The sequence below is a fragment of the Coturnix japonica genome, chromosome 9 (assembly GCF_001577835.2).
Source record: "Coturnix japonica isolate 7356 chromosome 9, Coturnix japonica 2.1, whole genome shotgun sequence".
Lineage (NCBI taxonomy): Eukaryota > Metazoa > Chordata > Aves > Galliformes > Phasianidae > Coturnix > Coturnix japonica.
Genome location: NC_029524.1, coordinates 4334758 through 4354393, shown reverse-complemented (window position 1 = coordinate 4354393; position 19636 = coordinate 4334758). Strand labels below are relative to the sequence as shown.

Sequence of the window (19636 nt, the reverse complement as noted above, 5' to 3'; positions counted from 1 at the left end):
GAAATGATTAAAAGAAGAACATGCAGATACATGAAACTTGGAGACCTTAAATTCATACGTATGTCTGTGAGTTCAGATGTGGTTGTTTAATTAGCCTATAACAATTTCCTTGTTCATGAAACTGTCAATACAGCAGAACACACAAAGGTATTTCTGGCTCTTTGAGGTGCACTGGAAGTGTTTATAAATAAACTTCTCATTTAAGTAAGTTTACGAAGTAGAATCTCAGCTGTACTTACAGTTTATTCCTGGGAGACCCAGAGAAGAGGCTCAGTCCAGATAATCGTTTCTTAAATATTCGCTCCCTCTTTTTCCGGCTGTGTTTCCCATCTCCTGTGCTTTCTTCTGTAAGTTCCTTCTTTCCTTTCTGCCAGCTCATTTTATCTGTTGTCACAGCGGCACCTGCTCAGATGAAAGCAGAAGTCTGAATGGCTTTTGGAAATAGTCTCTCCCTTACTGTGCTGCACCTGGCAAATTCCCGCTCTGTTTCTCTACAGACCTGTGAGGTTCCTGGCTATGTGGATGGCTGAGCAGAGATCAGCCAGCAGCTGCTTTACATCAGATGGAACAAGTGTGTGCTTTGAAAAAATCCTGCAGCCTCGAGGCAAATCTAGATATTCTTCTTCAACCGCTGTTCCACATAATTATGGAAAGGAGGCTTGGGCAGCAAATACAATAAATACCTCCTTTTCTGTGCACTCTTTCATGCTTGGGTTCATTGGTGAAGAGCAAGAAAGGAGGAGGAGGCTCATTTGATAAAGGAGCCAGGAGCCAACAGAACAGTTTTGCACAGAGAACAGAAGCAGACAAACAAATGTTGGGAGATGGAACAAACACTGCAATGCAAAAACCAGAACCCTGGAAAGATGAAGAACCAACTGGGGATTTTAGTTCAGGCTTGGAAATTGTTTCCTCTTTCTTTTGATGAAGCAGTTGATTAGGCTGCATTTCCGCATTGCATTGCTTTGTCTCCAAGAATTATCCCTTTAGCCTCACTGATCGAATTAGTCTCCCTGCTCTACATTTGATACTTAGTAATTGCATTAACTTTTGGTTGCTCAGCTTGGAGGGTACTGTCCAACCCCCTCCTAATGACTGGAACTGCTTGTCTGTTTCTACCTGTTGTTTAAAATGTTTTCCATGAATCTTCCATGGATCTTCCTCTAAAACAAGGCATACAAACTTTGTAGGATCAAAATCAAACCCAACCATTCTGCACTACAAACTTTTCTGATTTTATCCTTTCTCCCTTTCATTCCTTGCTCCCAACCACCCACTGAAACCAGATTTTTAGATGCAAGGCTCCAGAACTGCTCAGGTGAGTTGGGACTGTTCCTTCTTCAGAAATGGCAGAAAATATTTTCATGAAATAAATTAAAATCAGCTCATTGACCTGTAAAGGAAACTGGCAGTAATTGTTTTATTCACTCAATATGAGTGAATAAAAGTTGTGAATGAAAGAAAACTATCCCCTTCATAATGAAAGGAATTCACTTTTTAATTTGTATCAAAATAATCTGCAAGTTCACAATCTTTATTCTAGTACAGTGGTGCTGAGGTGAAGCCTTGCAGAACAGAGCAATCTTTGGCAAATAAAAAGCAGCATCAGGGGAGGCAGGAATCTGTCTTACCTTAAGAAGTGAGCTTCAAAGGCTTTTTGCTGCGGGATCTTTCAGTACTAATTCATCTTGTCTGAAAGATCAAGAGGAGGAAATGTAATGTTGAATGTACAGGTGTAAGTGTATGGAAATTGGTGACAAAGAATAGAAGATACACAGAAGGGATCTTTTCTAAAGCCTTTTAGCCAATAATAATAATATATTGAATAATTTTAATTTCACTCCTTTAAACATGCAATTATTGGCTGTCTGTCTGACAATAAGTTTCCTTTAAACAACAGAAGGTCCTGACAGCATGTAACACTTCAGGAGCCTCTGTGTTACCTCTGTGTGCTGTGTCTGAAAAGCAAGCTCTGGTACCTGCTAGACTATAGATGTCAAAACTCATTCCTGGACTACTTGAGCAGCAGATTGGTGTCTCTATAACTGCTGTCATGTTTCTATGATTTCAGGACCAACTATGAATTACGGTAGGGGTAAAGAAAAGCAAATTACAAATGATAGTAGCAATTTTCCCTACCCAGGTCTGGCAGGAAGTAGGAAACGTTTTCCAGGAATGGAGCATCTCCCCAGTCACCCCTCCAATCGCAGCAGCACACAGCAGCCACATAGATCCTGAGATACAGAACAGAACAAGAGCTAAGCTTTGTGGAAGGGACTGTAAGGCAAACGTGCAGGGCAAAGGGTGCCAAACAGGAAGGGAGGTCAGGAGAGGGGAAATGACGCGACAGCAACTTGGGAAAGATTTCTGTGTCCCCAGGATGCAGCTTTTCTGATCCAGTTCTGTGTAAAGTAAAATTTGTTTGAATTCTGACCATATTCTTTATGCCACCACGGGGTGTCTCTGCATCTCCTCATACACTGAAGGCTTTGGCAGCCTCCAGCACCAGGCTGTGGTCTCTTTCATGGGGGCATAAGGCTAAAGGGAAACAATCCCCATCTTGGCTGCAGATTGTCTTCAGGATCACAAGGCTGCTTGGGCTGGAATGGCGATGCCTTTGTTAGTGGGAATTTCTTCATTTGAAAATAAGGCCACAGTACAGTGATGTACCTCATTTGATTTTAGGGGCTCTCCCCTACAGGACTGAAACAAGCTGTGGCATGTGATGTGGCACACTGACCTAGATCAAGCTCACTCTGCTGGTGCAGGTTTGAGGCACTCTCCATGTACTGACACACTTTCTGCTAAAGCAGACAATCTCTCTGTGCCATTTTACCTTTGTGCTCATGTGTTCTGGATAATTAGACAGAAATAAAGTTGTGTGCTTGTACCAGATGTGGATCAAGTTAATTTTAACATCATTTAGGGCAGAACAATAGCAAAAAATGTAAAACACTTGAAATACACTAGCTCAGCTACTAGCAGTTCACAAAACAGAGGCTGATTACATTTTGCTTACCTAATTGTGTATCTCTTCCCAAGGCCCCATTCTCTTTTCCTGGCCATAAGCAAATGCAATCTGAGAATGAGGTCATCACTAGCATAGTTATGGAGGTGATGATTGTCCATCAGTGATCATCATAACAGGAGCATAACATCCTTGTGCCCTAGAAGATGCGAGTGTTGCTCTTTAGACTTTACCTCTCCAACCACTTCTGATACATTACTCAAATAGTATTTGTCTTGGAAGTGATCTTAATTGGTAATCTCTGCCCTGACCACAACCCAGGAATAGTCCAAATGAGGGTTTTCTTGAAAGAAGGAAGGGAAGGGAAGGGAAGGGAAGGGAAGGGAAGGGAAGGGAAGGGAAGGGATTCAAGGGTATTTTCCTTCTTCCCATGAAAACCTTCAACTTGTTGATAGAGAGCTTAGGAACTGAGATTGGTGCTTTGCCCTCCACATCAGCCTTTGCCTGTTGCTTAGAGGAATGGGTCATCTTGTCCTTGGCTTCAAACACGCAGAGGACACAGACTTAATTTGATGATGCTTTAATTGTACTTCATCCCCAGCAGGCACCCCAAAATCTGGGGTCTAGATCCATACAAAAGCTCCTCAGTGCTCTCTAGGTGAGCCCTTACCTTACTTGGGTAGATGCCCATTTCTAAAGGCTCACAGCAGCTCTCGTTGACATCCATGGAAAGGTTGTGAAGTGTCGTGGTGGTGTCTGGTGTGGTGCTTCCACAAGCGGAGTGGAACAAGCCACCAGTGGGGGCAGCAAGGTTAAGTTCCCATTTCTTTTAAAAGCTGTGTTATTTTTCATCCTCTTTGGCCTTTATGTCGGGTATGGCCTCGGTTCAAGTGCACAGGAGGTCATTCTGCTTCAAAAGAAGTTTGGTTGTGCTAGGGAGCTAAAGAAATGCTGATTTCAATGAAGGAGATTCGAAGTGGAGAGTGGTTGCCCCGACCTAGGTTGAGTGGGAGGCAAAGGTGGCAAGAATTCCAAGCCAGAAGCACATGGGCTTGGCTGCTGATATATTTCATTTCAGAGATTGCGGTTAGAAAATAATGGTCCATCCAGTAGCTCGACTGATTCTGGTTTTGCTGTATGCTATGGGTAGCAATTACAACCCCGACAGCTGCTTTTTGTTCACAAGTACTCGCTCATGACAGCACAGACCGAACTGCAATTCCCCTCTGCTGTTTTGCTTTGTTTTGTTTCTAGAAAGGGAAGGAAGGAAGAAGGTGACACAGACAAAGGCAATATCCCCACACCTGCCATCGGAGCGAGCCCAGCCCTGCAGCCGCACCCCAGGCTGCTGCTGCTCCCCGCGGGGAGGCGATGCGGGCGGAGCGGCGGCTGCGTTTCCATGAGTCACTCCAGGACTTTGTGCTGCCTGCTGTGAGGTGGGGAGGGGGTATCTCCGTGCCGACGTCCTACTCCGTGATGTGAGGCACAGGCATGCTCAGTAGCTGGTGCCTACCCCTCCTCTCTCGGCAACAGTGCCTACAACACTGAGAGACCGCTGGCAGCCGGAGCGGGGCCGGAAAGCCATCTTTGTGGGAGCGGAGGCAGCGGCGGTCGGGAGCCATGTGAGTCCCCGCGGCCGCCAGCAGCGAGCGCAGCCGGGGCGTTCCTGCGGCCGTCGGTGGGCTCGGTGCCTGCGGGGCGGGCGGGGGCCGGAGCCGGGGCCGGAGCCGGGGCCGGAGCCGGGGCCGGAGCGAGACGGTGTCTGGAGCCGCTGCAGCCCTTGTGGGTGGCACCCGCACGGCTGCCGGCTCTGGGGTGTGGGGCTGGGCGGACGCAAGTCGGGTGGCGGAGCCCCGGCGGGTACCGAGGGCGATTAGCGGCGCCGGCTGGGGCTGTCAGCGCTGTACGTGCAGCCGGCCGGCAGCGGGGAGATGATGGGATAGAGAGTCGAAATGCTGGGCCAGGATCCTCAACAGGTGTGGGGTTGTTGAACAGTCTGAGTCACTCAGCGCTGCTGAGCCGCTGCTGCCGAGTCCTGTTTATTCTCGCCGTTTGACGAAACGCTCTATCAAATAGTCGCTGGCTGAGCCGCTCCGCTGCGCCGCACCCACGAGCAGGGGCCCCTGTCAGCAGGGCTTGGTGATAATCTGTTGCTTCTTGTTTGTATCCCTTTAAATCTCTTCCATATCTTTCAGTTCAGCATTAACAGAAGCACTGCTCTGTGCTAAACAGCGATGAAACCTCCGAAGTCAATTCTTAAATCAGAAGCGTGCTTAGTTAAGTGGAAATTGATCTGAACTGCGTTCATTCACAAAAAAAAAGTCTGGTGCCTAAATGCCCGATTTTACTATCATCTCAATTCATTGCTCGTTCGCAGCCACTCCTCAGGGACAGCTGGAGAAGATGTCTGAAGCAGTGTCAGGCAGTGCTGCACAGCAGGAAGCAGAGTGTGTATGGGAGCCATAAGCTGTGGACTTGGGTGGTGGTGGGAGAACTTGGGCTCAGCTGATTCATAGAAGGCAGAAGTGGAAACAGCCTTGAGTCTGCAAGTAGCATTTTGGAATGGTGGCTTTTTTCTTAACGCTGTCTTAGACAATAAGCTTTTATCCGTGTTGCCTAAAATGTTTTCAAGGCAGGGGCTGTTTGGAAGACAGGGAACAGCTATCTAAAGAAAATCCTTTATGTAAACACCGAACATGATCATGCAAAAAGCTGGTTCATTGTAAGTTTCTGTTGCCTAGTTGTGTTTATATCAAGAGGCAGATGATGACGTCAAATACTTTTGTTTGTATGTGAGCTGTTCTTCAATGATTAATACAAGTGCTTGCTGTTGTGGTGTTACACAACTGAAACTGTTCCAACATGAAGTAATAACTTGGATAACGTTTGTCTTAACCTATGTATAGTTCAGTCTTGGGGTCTTTAGTGTGGTGCTCATGAGTATTTGAAAATAAAAGCAGAAAAAGTGAGGTGATGCTGGTAGAACCTGGTTGTCCTTCTGTAGGGGACTTGCGTCAGACTTCTGACAGGAATGAGATGGAAAAGAGAAAGCAGTTTTTGTCTGTTTTGACAGTATAGCCTTTCAGTTTGATAACTGAGTCAAATCCAAAACAAAGAAGTTGCTTCTGTTTCATTACCAGGTGTTGTAATGAAGCCTTTTTTTTTTTTTTTTTAACATCTGATTGAGTATCATGTCCCAGCAGCTTTTGAGTTAGTGATGAACAAGAGAGATAAATGTCTGTTTAGCTCCAGACTTATAGCAGCAGCTACTGTCGTAGTTCACAGCTCCGTAACAGCTAACAGCTAGTGGCAGTTAGCAGGTGTTATCTCTGCTGTTGCTCCTTCAGAATGTTGCAAACATGGACATGTTTCCTGCATGTGTATATGGACATGCACTTGAGATAGGGTGCTGTCTTAGGTCTTCAGCAGGTGTGAAGTCACATCGTGGTCTTTCACAGTGAGGGCAGTGAGGCACTGGTGCAGGTTGCCTGGGATGGTGCTCTGTTCCTGGAGACTTTTGAAGTCAGGCTGGACCAAGCTCTGAGCATTCAGATCTAGCTGTAGGTATCCCTGCTCATTGCAGGCAATTTGGACTAGATGGCCTTTAAGGGTCCCTTCTAACTCAAACGATTCTATGATTCAATGCAGAACTCTTTCACTGCGTTGTAGGTATACAGTCAGAGTACTTACCCAGTTTTCAGGGACTTGAAGCTCAGTGAGTTCCTGAACCAGAGGGAGCTTCTCTGTATTTCATGATTCTCAGTGGATTTTGCTGTTATTCTTTCATGGAGGTGTCCAGTAGGAAGGAGCTGCGCAGCTGAGCTGTGCAGGCTGTGAAAGCTGCTTCCTGTTGGGTTTGAGCCAGCAGATGTAAGTTTTGCTCTGATCTGCTCTGACAGTGGAAGGTAGTGAACGGTGTTCACCACTTTCTCTGTGGCTCATGATTGATTGTGCACTCCAGCAGACCTGCAGTGCTTTACATCAGGTGAGAATCTGTCCCTGTGGTCTCTTGTAGCAGTGAGCAGAATCCAGGGCAGGTGATACATATTCAGCTAACAGGCATTCTTCTCTTTGGTGAAGGCAGAGAGGAACTTGTGGCGTAGAAAGGTTGAATGAAAGAGGAGGGATATAAAAGGGATCTACAGTGAAAATAAAGAAGAATTGGACCTTGCCTAGTGCAGCTGGGGGGTTGTTCCAGATGTAAGGGAGAAGACAAAAATCTGCTTGGAAGAGATACGAAGAGCAGAGAAGGGAGATGAGTAGTCACAAATGGTGTGCAGATCTGAGGTGCTTACAGGCATTGTTTAGCTCTGGAAAATAAACTAACAGCAGCAGGTGAGGTACATGGTTTTGTTTCTTTTACAGTGGTCACATCTCAATAGGTAATTATATCTAATAGAAGCTTATGGCATCATGTCATCTGCTGTTTACAGATAGGTCAGTGACCAGACAGCAGGGTGCTTTTGATTGCATTAATGCAACATAAATGTGCTCTATTTCAGGGTACTACTTTTGTGAGACAAGCAGCAAACAAAGCACCTGGCTCTCCCCAGGGCTGAATTGCATCACTAGATTTCATTCCTAGGGCAGCAGTTAGGGCTTTCTAAAATAAATAAATGAATAAAATCACGCCTGCTTGGAAGCAGCAAGGAGAAGGTCCTAAAGGAGGCAGCTGGGATTGAAATGCTTCTACCAATTGTAATGAATATGTTCAGGTAGAATTTCCATTTAGTTTTTGTGAAAGGAGTGGCATGACTTATCTCAAGCTGTTAGGAGAGTTGTATTTAGCCCTCCTCTTGTGGACGTAATTTTATGGAACTCAGCAAAATCTCTCTACCGTGCCATTCCAGCAGCAGAGCCAAACCAATTTAGTGCCGGTCTCTTTGTGATCCCAGTCCACTGCAGGGGAGTTCAGTGGGTGAGTGTGCCCAGTGTTTGCCCTGAGAAATTATAGACAGGATGAATTTTGTAAGTGCTGCAGCTCTTTCATGCTGGTAAGTATCTGTGTTCCCCTAGAAATACTTCCCAAAAGAGCTCTGGAAATCCATAGTGGCAGGAAGACTTTGCTCCCCTGGTACTCTTGGGCTTTTACATCTTATGGTCAGGTGCCTCAGGATCACAGAAGCTAGATTGATTTGGTATCTTCACATTGTACATTGGTACAGTTAGTCAAAGGGACTAATGGTTTGAGGGTCCTGTAGTACTGATTCATGCAGGGTTCTTCGTGTGCAGCAGTATAAGTAAATGCTTCCAGCTCATGTTAGACATTGTTCCTGTTGCATGCACTTGCACTTTGAATTAAGGGTGTCCCAAACAGATCCCAGATCTTTTGGATATTTGGATGATGAGTGCTTTAAAGTGTGGAAATCAAATTGAACGGGCCTCTGTGAAGAAATAAATACCAGAATGGAGACAACCGAAAATTATCTGTGGCAAGTACAGGCAAAGTGAATATGTTTCACAACAAACATTCTTGAAAATAGGCTAAATAGGCTAATATGAGGTAGGTAAAACTCAAAGATATTTAATTCAGTGATTCCTTTCCTTGGAATGTGTTTGAGCTGACCTGTAGGTGGTTTGTATAGACAGTTCCAGCAGCAGAATAATTTATAGGATACTTAAAATCTGAACTAGTCTGCCAAAGGAGCATTTTTCCTTTTTAAATGCTATTTACTCAATTAAGATCTTGCTGAAAAATGGATATTTAGGCTGCAGCTCACCAGGTAAATCCGTGTTTGTGTACACAGGTATGTACTGCTCCCAAGGGGAACGGGCATAGTTCAAGAAAAGAGCTGGGTATTAAGTGTCCTTTTCCCCTTCCTTTCACTGCCCTTCAGCCAGGATGCAGGATGCACAGTAGATTCTCACTGACAGCTTTAGCAAAATGTTTATGGTGCCCTGGAAGGGGCAGTACAGTCTGTCCCAAATAAGTACAAATGGCTGAACAGCTCATCTTAGGCAATTACGACTTACAGAGAGAATATCCTCTCACCTGCGTCATTCAGTGCTGTCTACCGTCATTACACATAGCCGTTACCAGGAATTAACTATGATGGCGTTTTTTAATGATGCAATTGCTTTTTCTCTGTCTGGACTTGACCCCTCTGAACTCATTTCCTTTATCCACTGAGTAATCATCAAATTATTGCAAGGTGGGTTTTTTATTGTTCAGTTATGGAAAACCTTATGTTTTCTTGAAAAGTAGCAACTCATTGAAATAGATCTGCCTATATTTCTGCAAGTGTTTTGTCAGTTTGAGTTACATTGTAGGTGAAATAATTAGAATGGAAGTTCCTGACCAAATGATCTAAAATACCTAATCAGGGTCCTTCTTCTCTTCAGATACAAAATATGATGAGAAGTATACAGGGAAAAAAAAAAAAAAGTAAGTCTTCTATTTCAGAGTAAATGAGACGTAAATTTCTGTAGTGGCAACTCTCATCTGCTGGACTCGGTATCGCGAGGTCACCTGAAAGGATGGCTTGTCAGAAAATCAAAGCTATATTATTTTGATTTCAGTACTTTTTGTGGGTTTGCTTTCCAGTGGTATCAGTAATGGTGTTGAAATCAAGCATTGTCACCACGTATTTATACATCGGAGACGGAGTTTGCTTGTGTTTCAGAAGCACCAAGTAGCTGACCATTTGTATTTGTGAGGATTCGGTGCTGTGAACTTCTCTAGTTTCTATTACATTATTACTATTATTATTATTATTATTATTATTATTATTATTATTATTATTATTATTATTATTATTATTATTATTATTATTATGAAATATGGCAGTGTGTGGAATTAAGACAGGAGTCAGAGAAACAGAATTGATTGGCAGTGGGAATCCACCAGAGGCTGTGATGTGTCCTTATTCTGGAGCTAAGAAGGAGAGGAAGTATGCGCAGTTTACAAAGCTCCTTACGTGATCAATGAAAGAATTGAAGAGAGTATTTCCTGGCAGTACACAGTGATGAGTGTTGTTCTGAGCTGTAAATGCCTAGCACCGGATATGCTGATTTTCCTGTAAGATGTTCCTGTCTGATCAAGGCAGGTATTTATACAATTAAACTTTAAAATTTTAATTGGAGAATGAAATTGAAAATTTGAACAGCATTAAAAATGCAGTCACTGCAGGGAAAGGGGTTTTTTTTATTTCACATTCCTACATGTGGGGAAATATTTTACAAAATTATGAAGGACTTCTTTGCATTGTTTGAAATGAAGTTGCAAGTTTTGTTTTTTAAATAACCTTTTAAAGCGCTGCTACGTGTATGTCTGGGAGTGTTGTCTGGAGAACTGTTTTGGAGATATTAAGAAAGTCTGGCCAGCAGATGTCCTGAGCAACCCGGTCTTGTGGACCCATTTTTTCTTCAGCAGGAGGTTGGGCAGGATGACCTCCCCTTCAACCTCAGCCCTTCTGTGATTCTGTTTGAAAAGATCACTCACAAATGAATGTGTTGAAGGTAATTAAAATGACATTTGACTGTTGCCCAAGTGTTCAGGTTTTCAACATTTTCATTCAGTGTGGGTGGCAATTTCAGTTGGAGGTTTAGAAGGTGGATTTTGTTGTGTTTCACAAAGTTTTACATTTCTGTAGAATGGATAAGTTGTCCCAGCAATAATACAGAAACAAGGCTGTACCTAAATGGGACAGCACAGACAAGTACAAAGGAATCTGACCAAAGGTTACGCGTTACAACTCAGTAGGTCTTTCATCTTTTTTACTGTTACCCTTATGTATGATGTTCAGGAAGAGAGGAAGTGATGGAGATTTTTTTTTAATAAATAATAAATAAAAGAAAGCAGATCACTGGAATGCATTATTAAATTTGGCTCGAATGCAAGTGCTCATATTCCTCCCACAGAGTACGAAATCCAGATTTCCTGCAAGCAAGCTTCCTCATTCTTCATATTCAATCCAGTCTTCTCTAACTTGATGTCTGTCTGCCTCTATCTCTCTAAACCACCTCTTGCAAAAGCTTGGTAGAATTTGGTAGATGGGGAAAACTTTTCATTCTGTTCCTTTCTAAGTTCTGTCTCAGTAAACCGCATGTTTAGTAAAACCATTGTGCTCATATACAGGTAGGGGGTCTAAATCCATAACAGGGGAAAAGCAAAACTCACTGTCACATGCAGCAGGCCGGTATTAGGTAAGGTTACCAAGACAGGAGTTATGACCCACAAGGTATGGCTTTTGCAATTCAGGTTATAACAATCCCATCCTATGTTTTTTTACTCGCTGGTTTATTTAGCACTGCGTTTGCTGTTGAGCTGGTACAAACACTGTGTGTGCTGGTAGTCTTGCTTCAGGGAATGGCTGTGGAGGTGGATACTTTGCCTATCATAAAATCACAGAATCCCCAGTTGGAAGGGACCCACAAGGATCATCAAGGCCAGTCCCTGGCTCCACTCAGGACCACTCAAAATCCAAACCCTATGTCTGAGTGTAGTGGCCAAATGCTCCTTGTCCTCCAGCAGCTCAGGGCCATGACCACTGCCTGGGGAGCCTGTGCCGTGCCCAGCAGCCCTATCAGCAAAGAACCTCTTCCTAGCACCAACCCAACTGTCTACTGATGCAGCTCCGTGCCATTCCCTCGCGTCTTGTCACTGGAAAGTCACACAGAAACTTCATGGGCATGCTCAGCGGATAGCACTCCTTACATCCATGCTGGTAGTTGTTTTTGGACTGTCAGAAGCAGGATAGATCTTTAGCCTATTATCTTCCCTGTCTCCTCAAACCTCCTCCTTCAGTCCAGAATTCATGTATTTCTGAAGAAGGGATAAGGAGCGGGTCTTCCCAGTGAGCCTTGTGTACTGAAGTTCTTGCTGGAATTCATCTCTGAACCATCCGAGAGCAGTGTGCCCAAAGTACAGAGCTCTGCTGTCTAAGTGGGAATCTGAGGAGGAAAGGACTGAGGAATGAGCATCTCCTCCACACCCAGGATACCAGCTTTGAGGAGGCAGAATTTCTGTAATGGGCTAGTTGCCATTTTAGACATGAGTCAGGCAATGTGCCAACTTTCTATATACATTTGGGTCCTGGTTAAGTTTTCCTAGAAACTATGAAAGTCGTTAATCATCCTTGAGCTCACTGCTGTCTTCTTTGGGAGGTTAATGGTTAGAAATTACATTTGTTCATTTGAATTCACGTATAAAAATAGCTTCTCTTTAGCATGCTGGTGAATCTGGCCCTACTCAGGGCCTTAATTATGGTGAGCTTCAGTAAGGCAAAGGGCACTGCTGCTTGAAAACACAAACTTATCTGCTGTCATCCTTCAGCTGTTGGCACAGAGTATTGCATGGAAAGTTTCCTATAACATGTAAGGGTGTTTTGTGCATAATTTTTGGAGTTTAGAAAGGAGTTCTAATACTAGATGTTTCTTACTGCTCTGATCTTCAACAATACTTATAAAGAAAAAGAAAACCAAAAACCTCTCATTTAGGTAGAAAAGCTTTTTGAATTCCAGTTAGATTTGCTGATAGCTGCTGAATGTTCCCCTTTTCTTCATGTGTCTCCAGTAGCATCCATTTCCAGTGTGTGCACAGAGGATAGCTGCACCTGACAGCTGTCACCCATGGTGAGAACTTGGAAAGGGAAAGGGGGAGGGAAGCAAGGAAACAAAGAGCTTTAATCAATAACAGCAAAAGGGAGGTTGTGACCCAGTCCTGGAAAGGTGTAGAGTGCTTTGTGCTATTACTGAGCAGCACTTTGTGTACCTGAAACATCCTCAGTGGGATCAAATCTTTCGAGACTGTTGACACAAGATATTTAGACCTCTCTATTTGTAAAAATGCAAAGATTCCTAAATAGGCTTTGAATTGAGCATCAATATGCAAAACTCTGGCAAGATGACTCTGCATCCCTTATAAAGGGTGGGAGTGGTGGATACTGCAGGCTTGATTTCCTAGGATTGTTTTTGGCCAAGTACTGATATTTGCAGACAACAGAATTGTGTATAAATATGGCTGTTTTTGTTTTCTGTCACAGATGCGCCAAATGGCAGAAGAATCCTTCTGGAAGGCTTTGAGTTTCTAGTTGTTTCCCACACTTCTAAAGCAGCCTGAGATTCAGTGATTGTGGATTCAGCTTGTAGACCATCAGCTTATGTGAGAATTTTAAGGCAGAATCCTCTGAGCTGGTGTCAGTGTTGTAGTTGGGAGCCTTTCTGCTGATTGGGATCTGGGGAGAGCTCAGCCTGAGAGTGGGTACTGCCAGAATGAATCAGCAGTTATCTTCCTGGAAGTTACTGACAGTCTGTACATCCCATGTGTTTAGCAGAAATCCCACCAGGATATAAATGTCTGCTTCTGAAACGTTTGACTTCTTTCCAGCAAGGAGTGGTACAGTCATTCCCTGACAGCTGTGGTACCTTCTCCCACACATCCATGAAGATCACAAAGTGATGTTTTTTTCAGCAACTTTGTTTACTAGATGATATACATACAGAAATATTTCAAGTCACTTAATATTTTCTTTGCGCTGAACAAATTCTCCTAGGGATACTAGGAGAAGGGAAGGAAAAGGCAGAACGTATCATGTGTCATGGCATCTTGACACTACACCACACATTTTGCATGTCATTTCCCAATCGCGTAGTGTACATTAAGCAATATGATCTATTTTATTTCATCTTTAAATAATGCATGTGTGCCTAGAGCAGCCAAGCTAAAGCTGAGACCCCTGCAGAAGCCGATTCATTGCCCTTGTTCTGACCTTGTTCTGACAATCAGTTTTATCCAGTTAACTCTAGAGAGAGTGGAGTGGATTTGATTGTAAGTTCTGTGCAGAGGCTGAAATGTTTTAGCAGTAGAATGAGCTCCTAACTGTAACCATAACTGACAGATGCTTTCTTGTTCAACTCCCACCTGGCAAAGCCAGTTATGAACTATGCAAGCTGGTACTGTTTTCACTGCTGACTACCAGAAAGCTGGTTGCTGAGGATCTTCTTTGACATAGTTTTAGAAGTAAAGCCTCCTCTTAATCCTGAGCCCGTTCTCCCCACTGTTCTATCTCATGAGGAGTCTGGGTAGTGACATACGTCATGAAGAACAAAGGGACTTTGACTTAGAATAAAACAACAATTTCAGAATCAGACATTAAGTGAAGGAAATGTATTAGTTTAATGTGTCTGATGAGGAGCATGGATGAATCAAGAGGTGGCCTGCACTTTGGGAAAGGAAATACTGTTCTCAGGGAGAAGAGCAGAGCTTCGCACCTATAAGTACTGAGAGAGTACAAGAGGTATCAAGATTTTGGAGGGACTTGCAGTAGTCTTGGATAAATTGGTAGTTCTTGTAACAAGAACTCCAGAAACTATAAGCTTGATGGCACTGAATGGTTGCTAGTACTAAAGCTCTTTAGAAAATGAAGTGCTAGCCAGAAGAGGCAAAAGGAGTCCCAGAGATCAGATCTGCATAGGAATAAATCCAAGGATTTCAGATTTAACTGAAAACATTTAAAAATGTAGAAAAAAATGTAGTTCAGGAGGTTGCTCCCCATGAATTAAGCATTATATACTCTGCTGAGTGAACCTTGAAAAGTCTCCAAATACTGTAAAAACATTTGACAAGTTAACTAGCCAAATGTTAGTTTAAAACTGCATTTCATTTGTTATATTAAGCGTGGTGACACAGCTTGTTTCTGGTTTTGTTCTATCACTGTTTGTTTATACGAGTGAATCTGGTTGATAGTAAAGGAAGCTGTTCCCCATCCAACCCGATTGGAGTAGGTGTGCTTTGGTGCCTGGATACATGCGACCACTTGCAAAATGTTGAGTTGAAAAGACTTTCTGAAAGGCTTATGTTTATTTCTGTAACTTCTACTTTGAAACCAATTGTGGTGGTTGTAAATAGCAAAGGAGAATGTTTGATAAATATTTCTTCATATCTTTAAAAAAATTGACATCTGGGACCTATGGTGAAAAAAGGTGCAGTAAATGAGGAATGCCTCTCGTTTGAAGGGTAGCAGAGAAGTATTGTGAGTACTAGGCAGGGATAGCAACTCAGTAAGCATATGGGGAAGAGGAGACAAATATAGGTGTTTACACTTGCAGCTTGCTGCACCAAATAAACATTCTGTCTCTTGACAGCACCAGTCACATAACAGTCCGTGGCAGCCAGGTGTCTTAGGCAGTGACTCATAGGCTGAATACAGTTCTCTGTTGTTTCACTGTGGTTCCTTCTTAACCTGCAGATGGTCTAACTTGAAACCTGCCTTCCCTGAATCTTCTCTTTGGTGAATGTGACTTGTCTGTTGATGTTTGAGACTACCCCCTTCCTGAGGCTGCTTGATTACAGTATTTAGCTTCATCATCCTTTGAATATCAGCTACAGCTCCAAGGGATGGAGAGCTCCTAGCCCCTGGATATCGTCTTCCTCCGAGTCTGTGCTGTGATAGTAGTAGCGTGTTTCTCGGCTCTAACAGCAGATATATATCTAACAGGCAGCCAGTGGTGGTAGGAACCAGGACTGCTGTAATTCCCTGGTGCCGTCAAATAAACGAAGGGAATCCCTCTGCTCTGAGCTACAATTTCCTCTAATTCGGTCCAAGTAGATTAGTTTGCATTTATTGATCTGGACTTTCTTATTGAGAGAATAAACTAGGCAAAGTTGGCTTCATTTTTTCATGTGGGACAAGGCTGATTGCAGACTGAGGTCAGAAGAAAATTCACTTTGTGAATTTGTATTCGATCAATTAAGATGAGGGCCTTGACTCTCTTTTTTAAGCCAAGCAGAACTTCTGAATTCCAGAAAGACCTTAATATTTTCTGCTCTGCCAACCTCTAATTTATAAATTCTTGTCTTAAGAGCAGTTCAGGAAAAAAAAAAAAAAAAAGAGAGAGAATCATTAAGGTGGAGGATATTTCTTTAATTTCCTACCTCAAACAGCAGCATTGTGGATGCCTCAGTGTTTGCAGAAATACAAGGCATGTGATTGTGAAAAGAGCAACAGCCTCGTACTGTCACTTAAGGAAGAACTTACTTCTGGGAAAGTAAAGCCTTCCAGAGAAAATAACGTTTTGTATTTCCATGTACCACATAGATTTTATATAGAACTGCTCTTCAGATGAACACACAGGATGTTTAGCTCAGAGATTAAAAGCAAATAAGTTGGCCTTTCAAGAATTAAGAGAGAAGTTCTTAATACTCTGAGAGAAGTGTGAGATTTGTAGGTGAGAAGATATTCAGAACTGAAACAAACACTTCTGCCAAGGAGCATGAAGTTGTTTTGTTTTTTTTTCAGATTGCTCATGTTTTTTAAGTGGCAGCTGTTTTGTGCAAATGAGTGTAGTGGAGACTCAATTTAGATGTTTCTATGATGCTATGCAAGAACTATCCTCTGCATATGGATGTTATGATGCAAAGCATGCTTTTCTTGATAGCTCACTGTTTTGTTCTGTTTGGAAATAAAATCCTGAGAGGCTGGTGTTTTTGCATGTGTGTGAATTAATGGGCTGTTTTGTGATAGGCAATTTGTTTTATTTGTTTGTTTTTCAGACTATCTGAAATGGAAAAGTTAGCTGTTGGATGGTAATAGAATTGAGCTTCCCCTTTTGGGAACCTCATCTCCAGTTCATTGAGGTGGTGTTTGTCCCAGTTCGGGCAATCTAGGTTTCTTCCCAGTACTGCTTTGCTCTACATCAGATGTGTTATTGGTGCTTATCTTTTTATCTGCTCTTTAGAGCAAGTTTGTAGGTATCATTTGTGGCAAGCTTGTAAGCATCCTTGTAGCTTGTTTGATAAGAAAACACTAACAAATATTTTGTCATTTGTCTATAGCATCAGTGAGAGTACAGTTTATATTTGTCCCAGAGCTTTAATGAATATATATCCTTTGCTGATGATGTCCTCCAAATTTGTCTCACAGAACTGAGTTGGTGTGGGACTGTTTCTCCATCACAGTGTTCCAGAAATTGACACATTTTTTAAGACATTTACCTTCTTTCTGAGTTTTTTTTTTCTCTCAAGGTACCAGGAAATAAAGCAGCCTGCAGCAACTTTTGCTCCCTGTTTGTCTTGGAAGATGGCTTCAGGGTGATGGCTTCTGTTACTCATGATTTTCCTTAACTCCTACAAGCATGCCTGGTGCTTGGTGATGCATCTGTTAATAAACACTGGTTAATAATAGAGGAGCAGTAGGTTGTAATAGCGTGATGCTGGTAGGAGGAGATATTCTCATCCAGTGAGGCTCGTATATGGGGAAAGTGGGTTACTGGGTAAAACACAATCATCTCTGCCTTGTTCTTTCTCTTTTTTGTCGCTTTCTTCACCTTTGGTCTGTGACTACCTTTGACTGTCTTTGCTCTCCTGCAGCTGCTCTGCCTCAACAAACCTTTTGTTGAGTGTTTGCTCCAGCGGTGTGTGCATAATGTCTTTCAGATTTTTCATCAGAGACCACATTCACCTTATGTCATTGGGAATAAACTTGTCAGGCTCACTTCTAAATTGAAATTTGGTTTCTTAAATGTTAATAAATTAAAAAGAAAAGAAAAAGGAGAAGAAGAAGAAGAAAGCAGTCATGCTGTGACATGTGAAGAGAATATAAGCTATGGGTTCGGGAGAATATCTTCTCTTTCTGTCTTTGAGGAGAGAAAATAAATTCCCTATGGAAAGATCAAAGCACATAAAGTAAATGGATTAATGTTAAAAAAAGAAAAACTGAAGAAAATAATAGGTTTCAACATAAGAGAGGAAAATAGACCAGTGTTTTTTTGCTGGAGATCCAGTTAGATGGTTAGCTAAATACTTGAGATTATATGTTGTAGCCTTTTGTACCTAAAGCTCTCTGAGTGGGAATAGTGATTTCTTTCCTTATGCCTTGACCAATCATCACTTATGTGGTGCCAATGTAGCCAGTGAGTTGTAATCCTCTTCAGCAGCAGTGTTCTGTGCTGGTGGGCTACAGACTAAAGCATCCTGTAATGCAGCCACACCCTGTTAGGCTGACTGTGTGTAATAATTCTTAGAGTCGCTTCAACAGCCTGATAAGGTTCTGCTAGAGTACAAAATACCTCGAGTTTATGAAAGGGGAAAAGAGAAACCCTCCTCATGATTTAGATTGATGAACACTGGAAAAACTTCTTGTGCTGATTGATATTCAGAGTTCCTGATAGCAGTATACAAAGAAATATAGAAGCAGTAATTGAAAATAGCTGATTTAAACAGTATGTAAAGAATTGTCATGGTATTGAGGCTTTTGCCAACTCTGGTTATGAGGCCCGTGCTTCTCTAACGCTTTCAAGGAGAATGGCATTGCTATAGTCTTATTTTGCATCATGCCATTCATGAGATTATGCACTTTATACCTGGCATCTGGTTGTATCTTTTGCTTTTAGCATCTGAAATAGATATTAAGGGTTCTGGAGCTTAACCAAGTTCTTCAGCAATTGATGACTGTCAGTTAGATTCTGGGACTTACAGAGATATAACCCTGATATAAAATGGGATGTTGAATAAAGGCTTCATTTATTTATTTAACCACCTATCTTAGTGTAGCTAGCAAGTTTAGATACTGGATCTGAAACAACAGTTTTCAGCTTTCATTTTATTAATTACTTCTACAAAGCAGTAACCACAGTGGAGCCAGGCTTGGGTGACTGACCTGCTCTGTGTAGTAAGAGGGAGTGCTGCTCCCAAAGACTGTTCACAGATACAAAAGTGCACTATTCCCTCTTCTTCCATCTCCTTCTGATTTTCAGAGTTTTACCACCAGTCATTTTCATTTCTGTGCTGATGCATGGAAGATGATAACATACCAAACACTGCTACAGCACAGTGCTACTATGGGGTGATGCTGGCATCACATGTAATTAGCCATTTTAATCTCTTTTAATAGCTGAGGAAAAAACATGTAGAATCTCTTAACAAAACAACTTCAATTTTCATTTGAAAAAGGAAATAAAGAATGATTCATTCTAAAACTGTACGCTCCAAAGGAGGAAGATTTGAATTATTAACAACATATCTAAATGTGACGGGTGCTGACACCTTTGTCTCTTATTTTTACTGCCATGTATTTCTTCACATGGGGTGAGAGAATTTACACTACAGGAAGTGTTAATGGTTTCACGCTTTCTACCCATTTTTAGCTGTCTAATTTATGGAAAGCCATTACAAGGTGAGTCATTGCTTTCACAGGATTAGTGTGGCTGAGACAGAGTTTTAGGCATTCCATCATTTTTTCAGATTTGGTTGAAAGGAACAACAGACCCGCTATAAAACAGAGTTCAGAGGCGCTACTCTTCTTGATCATGTACAAATATTGCAAGAGATGCTCTCTGTCCCTGTAAGCAAACAGCTGGAAAAAAAGCAGTGATAGAGATTCATCTGCATTACAGACACTGTGAGTTGAGGTGTCTCATTATTCACAATTTGTACTTAATTGGATGGGAGTTAAATAGTTGCAAAGATGATTACAGATAGAAGCAACAATGGGAATCTCACTATAAAACAACTCTTCTCCTGCAGTAGCTGTTGCAGGAGTGCAGGTAGTAACAGATAAATTTTATAGAAAATCTGGAAACAAATGTCTTTTTAAACTACTGTCCTATAAACCTCATAACTTATTGCAAAAGGCATGTGTTACCTATGAGGATTCATTCACCCAATTAGAAACTTTAGAAACTCTTAAGTATCCATGTAAGTTTTTCTGCTACAGGTATATTCTTTTTCTC

General features: G+C 42.2%; 1 protein-coding gene and 1 long non-coding RNA gene across 3 annotated transcripts in view; one reads left to right on the top strand and one right to left on the bottom strand.

Moving 5' to 3' along the window:
- LOC107317967 overlaps positions 1 to 19636 on the bottom strand; it is a 37267-nt gene that overhangs the window by 2447 nt on the left and 15184 nt on the right. The window contains exons 1-4 of one of the 2 annotated variants that reach the window (XR_001557095.2): positions 3020 to 3316; positions 2140 to 2234; positions 1632 to 1692; positions 240 to 402 (exon numbers count right to left, since the gene is read on the bottom strand). This is a non-coding gene — a long non-coding RNA (uncharacterized LOC107317967). Of the gene's footprint in view, positions 1 to 239; positions 403 to 1631; positions 1693 to 2139; positions 2235 to 3019; positions 3317 to 19636 lie in introns of those variants that run through there. The other variant, XR_001557093.2, reaches the window with a different exon arrangement.
- LOC107317966 (vesicle-associated membrane protein 2-like) overlaps positions 4356 to 19636 on the top strand; it is a 42027-nt gene continuing 26746 nt past the window's right edge. Inside the window, exon 1 of the mRNA XM_015871228.2 lies at positions 4356 to 4590. Coding sequence (XP_015726714.1) covers positions 4589 to 4590 — 2 coding nt within the window. The 5' untranslated portion in view covers positions 4356 to 4588. The remainder of the gene's footprint in view (positions 4591 to 19636) is intronic.